Source organism: Ranitomeya imitator, chromosome 1 (assembly GCF_032444005.1).
Source record: "Ranitomeya imitator isolate aRanImi1 chromosome 1, aRanImi1.pri, whole genome shotgun sequence".
Taxonomy (NCBI): Eukaryota; Metazoa; Chordata; class Amphibia; order Anura; family Dendrobatidae; genus Ranitomeya; species Ranitomeya imitator.
In genome coordinates, this window is record NC_091282.1 from 737,145,525 (window position 1) to 737,159,231 (window position 13,707).

Below are 13,707 nucleotides of genomic sequence, written 5' to 3' on the forward strand. Positions count from 1 at the left end.
GCTTACTTTATCTTTTGTTTTGCCAGAATGGCCACATTTACAGTTAGGGCCAGAAATATTTGGACAGTGACACAAGTTTTGTTATTTTAGCTGTTTACAAAAACATGTTCAGAAATACAATTATATATATAATATGGGCTGAAAGTGCACACTCCCAGCTGCAATATGATAGTTTCCACATCCAAATCGGAGAAAGGGTTTAGGAATCATAGCTCTGTAATGCATAGCGTCCTCTTTTTCAAGGGACCAAAAGTAATTGGACAATGGACTCTAAGGGCTGCAATTAACTCTGAAGGCGTCTCCCTCGTTAATCTGTAATCAATGAAGTAGTTAAAAGGTCAGGGGTGGATTCCAGGTGTGTGGTTTTGCATTTGGAAGCTGTTGCTGTGAGCAGACAACATGCGGTCAAAGGAACTCTCAATTGAGGTGAAGCAGAACATCCTGAGGCTGAAAAAAAAGAAAAAATCCATCAGAGAGATAGCAGACATGCTTGGAGTAGCAAAATCAACAGTTGGGTACATTCTGAGAAAAAAGGAATTGACTGGTGAGCTTGGGAACTCAAAAAGGCCTGGGCGTCCACGGATGACAACAGTAGTGGATGATCGCCGCATACTTAATTTGGTGAAGAAGATCCCGTTCACAACATCAACTGAAGTCCAGAAAACTCTCAGTGAAGTAGGTGTATCTGTCTCTAAGTCAACAGTAAAGAGAAGACTCCATGACAGTAAATACAAAGGGTTCACATCTAGATGCAAACGATTCATCAATACCAAAAATAGACAAGCCAGAGTTAAATTTGCAGAAAAACACCTCAAGAAGCCAGCTCAGTTCTGGAAAAGTATTCTATGGACAGATGAGACAAAGATCAACCTGTACCAGAATGATGGGAAGAAAAAAGTTTGGAGAAGAAAGGGAACGGCACATGATCCAAAGCACACCACATCCTCTGTAAAACATGGTGGAGGCAACGTGATGGCATGGGCATGCATGGCTTTCAATGGCACTGGGTCACTTGTGTTTATTGATGACATAAGAGCAGACAAGAGTAGCCGGATGAATTCTGAAGTGTACCGGGATATACTTTCAGCCCAGATTCAGCCAAATGCTGCAAAGTTGATTGGACGGCGCTTCATAGTACAGATGGACAATGACCCCAAGCATACATCCAAAGCTACCCAGGAGTTCATGAGTGCCAAAAAGTGGAACATTCTGCAATGGCCAAGTCAATCTCCAGATCTAAACCCAATTGAGCATGCATTTCACTTGCTCAAATCCAGACTTAAGACGGAAAGACCCACAAACAAGCAAGACCTGAAGGCTGCGGCTGTAAAGGCCTGGCAAAGCATTAAGAAGGAGGAAACCCAGCGTTTGGTGATGTCCATGGGTTCCAGACTTAAGGCAGTGATTGCCTCCAAAGGATTTGCAACAAAATATTGAAAATAAAAATATTTTGTTTGGGTTATGTTTATTTGTCCAATTACTTTTGACCTCCTAAAATGTGGAGTGTTTGTAAAGAAATGTGTACAATTCCTACATTTTCTATCAGATATTTTTGTTCAACCCTTCAAATTAAACGTTACAATCTGCACTTGAATTCTGTTGTAGAGGTTTCATTTCAAATCCAATGTGGTGGCATGCAGAGCCCAACTCGCGAAAATTGTGTCACTGTCCAAATATTTCTGGCCCTAACTGTATTTTGTTAAAGGCTGCCATGGTTTATGTTGTGCTATAATAAACCAGCAGGTGACTTACACAAGAAGCGTTCCTGTGTCTACCTTTACATGCAGCCAAGTGAGTCGACCCCTTACAGCATATACATGTGTATGTGCAGTGTGTGTGTATAATCATGTGTATGTATGTGCAGTGTGTGTATAATCATATGTATGTATGTATGTGCAGTGTGTGTGTATAATCATGTGTATGTATGTGCAGTGTGTGTATAATCATATGTATGTATGTATGTGCAGTGTGTGTATTATCATGTGTATGTATGTGCAGTATGTGTATAATCATGTGTATGTATGAGCAGTGTGTGTATAATCATGTGTATGTATGTGCAGTGTGTGTATAATCATATGTATGTATGTGCAGTGTGTGTATAATCATATGTATGTATGTTTGTGCAGTGTGTGTATAATCATATGTATGTATGTATGTGCAGTGTGTGTATAATCATGTGTATGTATGTGCAGTGTGCGTGTATAACCATGTGTATGTATGTGCAGTGTGTGTGTGTATAATCATGTATGTATGTATGTGCAGTGTGTGTGTATAATCATGTGTATGTATGTGCAGTGTGTGTATAATCATATGTATGTATGTATGTGCAGTGTGTGTATAATCATATGTATGTATGTGCAGTGTGTGTATAATCATATGTATGTATGTATGTGCAGTGTGTGTGTATAATCATGTGTATGTATGTGCAGTGTGTGTATAATCATACGTATGTATGTATGTGCAGTGTGTGTATAATCATGTGTATGTATGTATGTGCAGTGTGTGTATAATATGTATGTATGTATGTGCAGTGTGTGTATAATCATATGTATGTATGTGCAGTGTGTGTGTATAACCATGTGTATGTATGTGCAGTGTGTGTGTATTATCATGTGTATGTATGTGCAGTATGTGTATAATCATGTGTATGTATGTGCAGTGTGTGTATAATCATGTGTATGTATGTGCAGTATGTGTATAATCATGTGTATGTATGTGCAGTATGTGTATAATCATGTGTATGTATGAGCAGTGTGTGTATAATCATGTGTATGTATGTGCAGTATGTGTATAATCATGTGTATGTATGAGCAGTGTGTGTATAATCATATGTATGTATGTGCAGTGTGTGTGTATAACCATGTGTATGTATGTGCAGTGTGTGTATAATCATATGTATGTATGTATGTGCAGTGTGTGTATAATCATGTGTATGTATGTGCAGTGTGTGTGTATTATCATGTGTATGTATGTGCAGTGTGTGTACAATCATGTGTATGTATGTGCAGTATGTGTATAATCATGTGTATGTATGAGCAGTGTGTGTATAATCATGTGTATGTATGAGCAGTGTGTGTATAATCATGTGTATGTATGTGCAGTGTGTGTATAATCATATGTATGTATGTGCAGTGTGTGTATAATCATATGTATGTATGTTTGTGCAGTGTGTGTATAATCATATGTATGTATGTATGTGCAGTGTGTGTATAATCATGTGTATGTATGTGCAGTGTGCGTGTATAACCATGTGTATGTATGTGCAGTGTGTGTGTGTATAATCATGTATGTATGTATGTGCAGTGTGTGTGTATAATCATGTGTATGTATGTGCAGTGTGTGTATAATCATACGTATGTATGTATGTGCAGTGTGTGTATAATCATGTGTATGTATGTATGTGCAGTGTGTGTATAATATGTATGTATGTATGTGCAGTGTGTGTATAATCATATGTATGTATGTGCAGTGTGTGTGTATAACCATGTGTATGTATGTGCAGTGTGTGTGTATTATCATGTGTATGTATGTGCAGTATGTGTATAATCATGTGTATGTATGCGCAGTGTGTGTATAATCATGTGTATGTATGTGCAGTATGTGTATAATCATGTGTATGTATGTGCAGTATGTGTATAATCATGTGTATGTATGAGCAGTGTGTGTATAATCATGTGTATGTATGTGCAGTATGTGTATAATCATGTGTATGTATGAGCAGTGTGTGTATAATCATGTGTATGTATGTGCAGTGTGTGTATAATCATATGTATGTATGTATGTATGTATGTGCAGTGTGTGTATAATCATATGTATGTATGTGCAGTGTGTGTATAATCATATGTATGTATGTATGTGCAGTGTGTGTATAATCATGTGTATGTATGTGCAGTGTGCGTGTATAACCATGTGTATGTATGTGCAGTGTGTGTGTATAATCATGTGTATGTATGTGCAGTGTGTGTATAATCATACGCATGTATGTATGTGCAGTGTGTGTATAATCATGTGTATGTATGTATGTGCAGTGTGTGTATAATATGTATGTATGTATGTGCAGTGTGTGTATAATCATATGTATGTATGTGCAGTGTGTGTGTATAACCATGTGTATGTATGTGCAGTGTGTGTGTATTATCATGTGTATGTATGTGCAGTATGTGTATAATCATGTGTATGTATGTGCAGTGTGTGTATAATCATGTGTATGTATGTGCAGTATGTGTATAATCATGTGTATGTATGTGCAGTATGTGTATAATCATGTGTATGTATGAGCAGTGTGTGTATAATCATGTGTATGTATGTGCAGTATGTGTATAATCATGTGTATGTATGAGCAGTGTGTGTATAATCATGTGTATGTATGTGCAGTATGTGTATAATCATGTGTATGTATGAGCAGTGTGTGTATAATCATGTGTATGTATGTGCAGTGTGTGTATAATCATATGTATGTATGTATGTATGTATGTGCAGTGTGTGTATAATCATATGTATGTATGTGCAGTGTGTGTATAATCATATGTATGTATGTATGTGCAGTGTGTGTATAATCATGTGTATGTATGTGCAGTGTGCGTGTATAACCATGTGTATGTATGTGCAGTGTGTGTGTATAATCATGTGTATGTATGTGCAGTGTGTGTATAATCATACGCATGTATGTATGTGCAGTGTGTGTATAATCATGTGTATGTATGTATGTGCAGTGTGTGTATAATATGTATGTATGTATGTGCAGTGTGTGTATAATCATATGTATGTATGTGCAGTGTGTGTGTATAACCATGTGTATGTATGTGCAGTGTGTGTGTATTATCATGTGTATGTATGTGCAGTATGTGTATAATCATGTGTATGTATGTGCAGTGTGTGTATAATCATGTGTATGTATGTGCAGTATGTGTATAATCATGTGTATGTATGTGCAGTATGTGTATAATCATGTGTATGTATGAGCAGTGTGTGTATAATCATGTGTATGTATGTGCAGTATGTGTATAATCATGTGTATGTATGAGCAGTGTGTGTATAATCATGTGTATGTATGTGCAGTGTGTGTATAATCATATGTATGTATGTATGTGCAGTGTGTGTATAATCATATGTATGTATGTGCAGTGTGTGTATAATCATATGTATGTATGTATGTGCAGTGTGTGTAATCATATGTATGTATGTATGTGCAGTGTGCGTGTATAACCATGTGTATGTATGTGCAGTGTGTGTGTATAATCATGTATGTATGTATGTATGTGCAGTGTGTGTGTATAATCATGTGTATGTATGTGCAGTGTGTATAATCATACGTATGTATGTATGTATGTGCAATGTGTGTATAATCATGTGTATGTATGTATGTGCATTGTGTGTATAATATGTATGTATGTATGTATGTGCAGTGTGTGTATAATCATATGTATGTATGTGCAGTGTGTGTATAACCATGTGTATGTATGTGCAGTGTGTGTGTATTATCATGTGTATGTATGTGCAGTATGTGTATAATCATGTGTATGTATGTGCAGTATGTGTATAATCATGTGTATGTATGTGCAGTATGTGTATAATCATGTGTATGTATGTGAAGTATGTGTATAATCATGTGTATGTATGTGCAGTATGTATATAATCATGTGTATGTATGTGCAGTGTGTGTACAATCATGTGTATGTATGTGCAGTATGTGTATAATCATGTGTATGTATGTGCAGTATGTGTATAATCATGTGTATGTATGAGCAGTGTGTGTATAATCATGTGTATGTATGTGCAGTATGTGTATAATCATGTGTATGTATGTGCAGTATGTGTATAATCATGTGTATGTATGTGAAGTATGTGTATAATCATGTGTATGTATGTATGTGCAGTATGTATATAATCATGTGTATGTATGTGCAGTGTGTGTACAATCATGTGTAAGTATGTGTATAATCATGTGTATGTATGTGCAGTATGTGTATAATCATGTGTATGTTTGTGCAGTATGTGTATAATCATGTGTATGTATGTGCAGTATGTGTATAATCATGTGTATGTATGTATGTGCAGTATGTGTATAATCATGTGTATGTATGTGCAGTGTGTGTATAATCATGTGTATGTATGTGCAGTGTGTGTATAATCATGTGTATGTATGTGCAGTATGTGTATAATCATGTGTATGTATGTATGTGCAGTATGTGTATAATCATGTGTATGTATGTATGTGCAGTATGTGTATAATCATGTGTATGTATGTGCAGTATGTGTATAATCATGTGTATGTATGTGCAGTGTGTGTATAATCATGTGTATGTATGTGCAGTGTGTGTATAATCATGTGTATGTATGTGCAGTATGTGTATAATCATGTGTATGTATGTATGTGCAGTTTGTGTATAATCATGTGTATGTATGTGCAGTATGTGTATAATCATGTGTATGTATGTGCAGTGTGTGTATAATCATGTGTATGTATGTGCAGTGTGTGTATAATAATGTGTATGTATGTGCAGTATGTGTATAATCATGTGTATGTATGTGCAGTGTGTGTATAATCATGTGTATGTATGTGCAGTATGTGTATAATCATGTGTATGTATGTATGTGCAGTATGTGTATAATCATGTGTATGTATGTGCAGTGTGTGTATAATCATGTGTATGTATGTATGTGCAGTATGTGTATAATCATGTGTATGTATGTATGTGCAGTATGTGTATAATCATGTGTATGTATGTGCAGTGTGTGTATAATCATATGTATGTATGTATGTGCAGTATGTGTATAATCATGTGTATCTATGTGCAGTATGTGTATAATCATGTGTATGTATGTGCAGTATGTGTATAATCATGTGTATGTATGTGCAGTATGTGTATAATCATGTGTATGTATGAGCAGTGTGTGTATAATCATGTGTATGTATGTGCAGTGTGTGTATAATCATATGTATGTATGTATGTGCAGTGTGTGTATAATCATATGTATGTATGTGCAGTGTGTGTATAATCATATGTATGTATGTATGTGCAGTGTGTGTATAATCATATGTATGTATGTATGTGCAGTGTGCGTGTATAACCATGTGTATGTATGTGCAGTGTGTGTGTATAATCATGTATGTATGTATGTGCAGTGTGTGTGTATAATCATGTGTATGTATGTGCAGTGTGTGTATAATCATACGTATGTATGTATGTATGTGCAATGTGTGTATAATCATGTGTATGTATGTATGTGCATTGTGTGTATAATATGTATGTATGTATGTGCAGTGTGTGTATAATCATATGTATGTATGTGCAGTGTGTGTATAACCATGTGTATGTATGTGCAGTGTGTGTGTATTATCATGTGTATGTATGTGCAGTATGTGTATAATCATGTGTATGTATGTGCAGTATGTGTATAATCATGTGTATGTATGTGAAGTATGTGTATAATCATATGTATGTATGTGCAGTATGTGTATAATCATATGTATGTATGTGCAGTATGTATATAATCATGTGTATGTATGTGCAGTATGTGTATAATCATGTGTATGTATGTGCAGTATGTGTATAATCATGTGTATGTATGAGCAGTGTGTGTATAATCATGTGTATGTATGTGCAGTATGTGTATAATCATGTGTATGTATGTGCAGTATGTGTATAATCATGTGTATGTATGTGAAGTATGTGTATAATCATGTGTATGTATGTGCAGTATGTATATAATCATGTGTATGTATGTATGTGCAGTGTGTGTACAATCATGTGTATGTATGTGCAGTATGTGTATAATCATGTGTATGTATGTGCAGTATGTGTATAATCATGTGTATGTATGTGCAGTATGTGTATAATCATGTGTATGTTTGTGCAGTATGTGTATAATCATGTGTATGTATGTGCAGTATGTGTATAATCATGTGTATGTATGTATGTGCAGTATGTGTATAATCATGTGTATGTATGTGCAGTGTGTGTATAATCATGTGTATGTATGTGCAGTGTGTGTATAATCATGTGTATGTATGTGCAGTATGTGTATAATCATGTGTATGTATGTATGTGCAGTATGTGTATAATCATGTGTATGTATGTATGTGCAGTATGTGTATAATCATGTGTATGTATGTGCAGTATGTGTATAATCATGTGTATGTATGTGCAGTGTGTGTATAATCATGTGTATGTATGTGCAGTATGTGTATAATCATGTGTATGTATGTGCAGTATGTGTATAATCATGTGTATGTATGTATGTGCAGTATGTGTATAATCATGTGTATGTATGTGCAGTGTGTGTATAATCATGTGTATGTATGTGCAGTATGTGTATAATCATGTGTATGTATGTGCAGTGTGTGTATAATCATGTGTATGTATGTATGTGCAGTTTGTGTATAATCATGTGTATGTATGTGCAGTATGTGTATAATCATGTGTATGTATGTGCAGTATGTGTATAATCATGTGTATGTATGTGCAGTATGTGTATAATCATGTGTATGTATGTGCAGTATGTGTATAATCATGTGTATGTATGTGCAGTATGTGTATAATCATGTGTATGTATGTGCAGTGTGTGTATAATCATGTGTATGTATGTGCAGTGTGTGTATAATCATGTGTATGTATGTGCAGTATGTGTATAATCATGTGTATGTATGTATGTGCAGTATGTGTATAATCATGTGTATGTATGTATGTGCAGTATGTGTATAATCATGTGTATGTATGTGCAGTATGTGTATAATCATGTGTATGTATGTGCAGTGTGTGTATAATCATGTGTATGTATGTGCAGTGTGTGTATAATCATGTGTATGTATGTGCAGTATGTGTATAATCATGTGTATGTATGTATGTGCAGTTTGTGTATAATCATGTGTATGTATGTGCAGTATGTGTATAATCATGTGTATGTATGTGCAGTGTGTGTATAATCATGTGTATGTATGTGCAGTATGTGTATAATCATGTGTATGTATGTGCAGTATGTGTATAATCATGTGTATGTATGTGCAGTGTGTGTATAATCATGTGTATGTATGTATGTGCAGTTTGTGTATAATCATGTGTATGTATGTGCAGTATGTGTATAATCATGTGTATGTATGTGCAGTGTGTGTATAATCATGTGTATGTATGTGCAGTATGTGTATAATCATGTGTATGTATGTGCAGTATGTGTATAATCATGTGTATGTATGTATGTGCAGTATGTGTATAATCATGTGTATGTATGTGCAGTGTGTGTATAATCATGTGTATGTATGTGCAGTGTGTGTATAATCATGTGTATGTATGTGCAGTATGTGTATAATCATGTGTATGTATGTATGTGCAGTATGTGTATAATCATGTGTATGTATGTATGTGCAGTATGTGTATAATCATGTGTATGTATGTGCAGTATGTGTATAATCATGTGTATGTATGTGCAGTGTGTGTATAATCATGTGTATGTATGTGCAGTGTGTGTATAATCATGTGTATGTATGTGCAGTATGTGTATAATCATGTGTATGTATGTATGTGCAGTTTGTGTATAATCATGTGTATGTATGTGCAGTATGTGTATAATCATGTGTATGTATGTGCAGTGTGTGTATAATCATGTGTATGTATGTGCAGTATGTGTATAATCATGTGTATGTATGTGCAGTGTGTGTATAATCATGTGTATGTATGTGCAGTATGTGTATAATCATGTGTATGTATGTATGTGCAGTATGTGTATAATCATGTGTATGTATGTGCAGTGTGTGTATAATCATGTGTATGTATGTATGTGCAGTATGTGTATAATCATGTGTATGTATGTATGTGCAGTATGTGTATAATCATGTGTATGTATGTGCAGTGTGTGTATAATCATATGTATGTATGTATGTGCAGTATGTGTATAATCATGTGTATGTTTGTGCAGTATGTGTATAATCATGTGTATGTATGTGCAGTATGTGTATAATCATGTGTATGTATGTATGTGCAGTATGTGTATAATCATGTGTATGTATGTGCAGTGTGTGTATAATCATATGTATGTATGTATGTGCAGTATGTGTATAATCATGTGTATGTTTGTGCAGTATGTGTATAATCATGTGTATGTATGTGCAGTATGTGTATAATCATGTGTATGTATGTATGTGCAGTATGTGTATAATCATGTGTATGTATGTATGTGCAGTATGTGTATAATCATGTGTATGTATGTATGTGCAGTATGTGTATAATCATGTGTATGTATGTATGTGCAGTATGTGTATAATCATGTGTATGTATGTGCAGTATGTGTATAATCATGTGTATGTATGTGCAGTGTGTGTATATTATCATGTGTATGCATGTGCAGTGTATGTATATTATCATGTGTATGTATAATCATGTGTATGTGATGACATGATTATATTTTAATATTTTTGTTCAAAAGTAAATGTGGATTGCTATTGATGGAAAGAAAAAATAAGACATCCACTGTAAATAACTCCTAACCCATTTTTTGGGGCAAAAAAGTAACCTAAAACCCGGTGTTATTATTGGGAAAACATGGTAGCTAGAAAAGGGACATAGTTTTGTCCTAGGTGAAGTAATGCCCCTGACCCCATTCCCACATAAAGATGGAGGATGGGGGAGAGGGAAGCACCAAGCATAGATGAGTGTGGCGGTGGGAGCTGGTAGGGGCCCAGTGTTGAAATGACATTCACTAATATCGGTTTCCTGTGGACAGCGCAGAGTTTTTCTTGAGGTCTCCAGATAATGGCGTCCCACTATGCACGCACAAGTCCCGTATAACCTCTTCACATCAGTCCTGGTACTTCAGTCCCAGCGGGAGTCTGATTTGATGTCTGGATAATAAGTACATCATATTCAGTAATCAAGAGCTGAACCCGTTACATTTCCAATGTTGACTTTTATCAGGATGTTTTTCTTGAGTTCTTTGCAGCCATGGTGCAGAACCATATGCAGCAGATCTCGGCCTTTTATCCAGCGCAGGCTTTTCTGAAGTGCCCCCATTTTTCTATTCAAGGACATAAAATGGCACTTCTGGCTCAGGCGCTGTGCAAAACCTTTTTTTTATTGACATAAGAGGCTAAAATGTTCTCCAAAGTCTATTAATGAATATCAGCGAGGAAAGAAGGACCAAAATATTGATTTTTTTCTCTCTCTCTCTTATTTCTGATGGATTTTTTTGGCTGGATCAACATTCATGAGTTTACTAGGAACTATAAATTAGAAACATGTCGCGCTTCACACCTCAATGAGGAAACTAGTTCTTCTAGGATCCATGTGGTAATGGGTCCGATTGATAAAGTAGATGCCTTCTACAGCGAAGATGTCTGTTTTCATTCACTGCTCAATATGAGGTTATTTCACACCTTTGTAGAGAATAACCATTAAAGCAAATTTACAGTATTGATCTCCATTTTACAACAAAATATATTCCTTTAATCTGGGATTAGCAGGATCAGAGGTGTGCCAGAGGATTAGATGGTCATATAAAAGGTATAGTAACGTACTAATAGAAGGAAAACTCAGGTACTCTCTCCCAGAAGGAACTGTGACCATGTCAGGTATGCTCTCCCTTTTGGCACTTAATTCTCTGTCAGGTACTCTTTCCCATCAGGTAATCTACCCTTCCACGAGGGTCTATTAACAGGATCAAATTAATCATGTGCAGGATTATCAGATAGTCATGAAAGGATATGCTTATATTCACCTATATTGGCAATCTTTCATGTCAGGTGCTTTCTCCCTTCAGGTACTCTAAAGTCTGTTAAGTACTTTTTCTCTTAAGGTACTCTCTCCCTTTTTTCAGGTTCTCTCTCCTCTTTCTTGTTTAGTAGCCTCTCCTTTTTGTCAGGTACTCTCTCCTGTCTGGTTCTCTCTCCATGAAGGTACTCTTTCATCTGTCAGGTACTCTCTTTCCCTTCAAGTACTGTTCTCTTTCCCATAAGGTACTCTCTCCTGTCTGGTTCTCTCTCCATGAAGGTACTCTTTGATCTGTCAGGTACTCTCTTTCCCTTCAAGTACTGTTCTCTTTCCCGTAAGGTACTCTCTCCTGTCTGGTTCTCTTTCCATTAAGATACTCTTTGATCTGTCAGGTACTCTCTTTCACTTTAAAGTGCTGTCTCCTCTGTTGTCAGGTTCTCTTTCCCGTAAGGTACTCTCTCTCCTTTCCGCCAGGTACTCACTCCTCAATCAGGTTCCCTTTTTTCTGTAAGGTACTCCCTCCCTTCTGTCATTAACTCTCTCCTCAATCAGGTTACCTTTCCTGTAGGGTACTCTTTGATCTGTCTGGTACTCTTTCCCTTCAAGTATTTTCTCCTTCAGATTCTCTTTCCCGTAAGGTACGCTCTCCGTTCTGTCATGTACTTTGCCAGTTACTCTCTCCTCAATATTTTGGTTCGGTAGATTTCAGATTACTGAAGAGTCATGTGCTAGAAAAAAAAGTGCAAAATTATCTACATTTTTTTGAATATTTTGGGTATTGCATTTATTTGAAATTCCTAATCCATTTATAGCAATAACCAGAGTGCAGTGCATTATGGGATCCAAATGACAATTACTGGCATTGGTCTTCAACATGTTGCTCTCCAACTTCTGTGACCTAGTTTTCCCAGCATGTTTTTGGCAGTGGCAGGAGGAATGGCTTTGCGGTAGCTGGAGGGCAATAGGTTAGAAACTAAACATATATTTACTTGTCTAAAATAGCCCTACAATTATCTAAATCAGGCTCCTGCAACCAATAGAGACCAAGCTGTGAGATTTGATGTGGTCACAAGGTGCTAAGCGAAGCCCTAGGGTCATGGGTACCTCGGCTGCAGGTAGCTTGGACCCCATGAGATGCAGGTCTTCTAGGTCAGAGGTCCCCAACTCCAGTCCTCAAGGCCCACCAACAGGTCATGTTTTCAGGATTTCCTTTGCATTGCACAGGTGATGCAATTATTACCTGGGCAAGACTAAGGAAATCCTGAAAACATGACCTGTTGGTGGGCCTTGAGGACTGGAGTTGGGGACCTCTGTTCTAGGTTATTACTCGGCCAAAAGGAAAGTCTAGACTTTGTATTTTATCTTTCCTAGTGAACAGTTATGGGGAGGATGACGAACTAACTACATCTTCAGACAGTGATGAAGAAGTGTTTAAGCAGTTTCAGATATCAGTGTCGCGTTCTCAGAGCTTTCGCTCCATGGTGTCTGAAAAGGCAACACAGGCCGGCTCTGAAGGCAAGCAAAAGTTCAGCCGCCTGTTGTCAAACCACGAGGAGCTGAGCACAGAGGCCTCTGAATGTGAAGGTATTGCTCGGAAAACTGACGTATTTTTCTTTTGAATCTGCAGCATTTTCACATTTTTTGGAGCATGAACCAAAAAAAAAAACCCACGTTATTTTTTTTTTCCTTTGTGCCCATTGACCACCGTTACCTTATTTTATCCATCTTTTTTTCAGTGTGTGTTCTTTCACCTCTTTTTATGCTTCTTATATTTCTGATATCTCTATATTTTATTACATATTTATTGAGTTTTTGTGATTTGTGTATTTATTTGTGTCTTTTTTTTAATGCTTTTATGTTGTGGGAATTTCTAGTGGTAAATGTAATGGCTGGAGTTTACAGTTTATAGAGTATTTATTTGCTCTTTTATTCAAAAACCTATTTACTGTTATATCTAATGTACTCACGCAAAATATATACATGTTGTTTTATATATATATATATATAT

General features: G+C 36.1%; 1 protein-coding gene across 5 annotated transcripts in view; it reads left to right on the forward strand.

Annotated features, from left to right (window-relative positions):
- The window catches only part of SYT16 (synaptotagmin 16), a 97,101-nt gene that overhangs the window by 63,606 nt on the left and 19,788 nt on the right, over positions 1–13,707 (forward strand). For 3 of the 5 annotated variants that reach the window (XM_069733770.1, XM_069733745.1, XM_069733781.1), the window contains one exon: positions 13,071–13,283. The exons of the other annotated variants lie outside the window; for them this stretch is intronic. In XM_069733770.1, the coding sequence (XP_069589871.1) occupies positions 13,071–13,283 (213 nt within the window). The remainder of the gene's footprint in view (positions 1–13,070; positions 13,284–13,707) is intronic. 5 annotated transcript variants of the gene reach the window in all.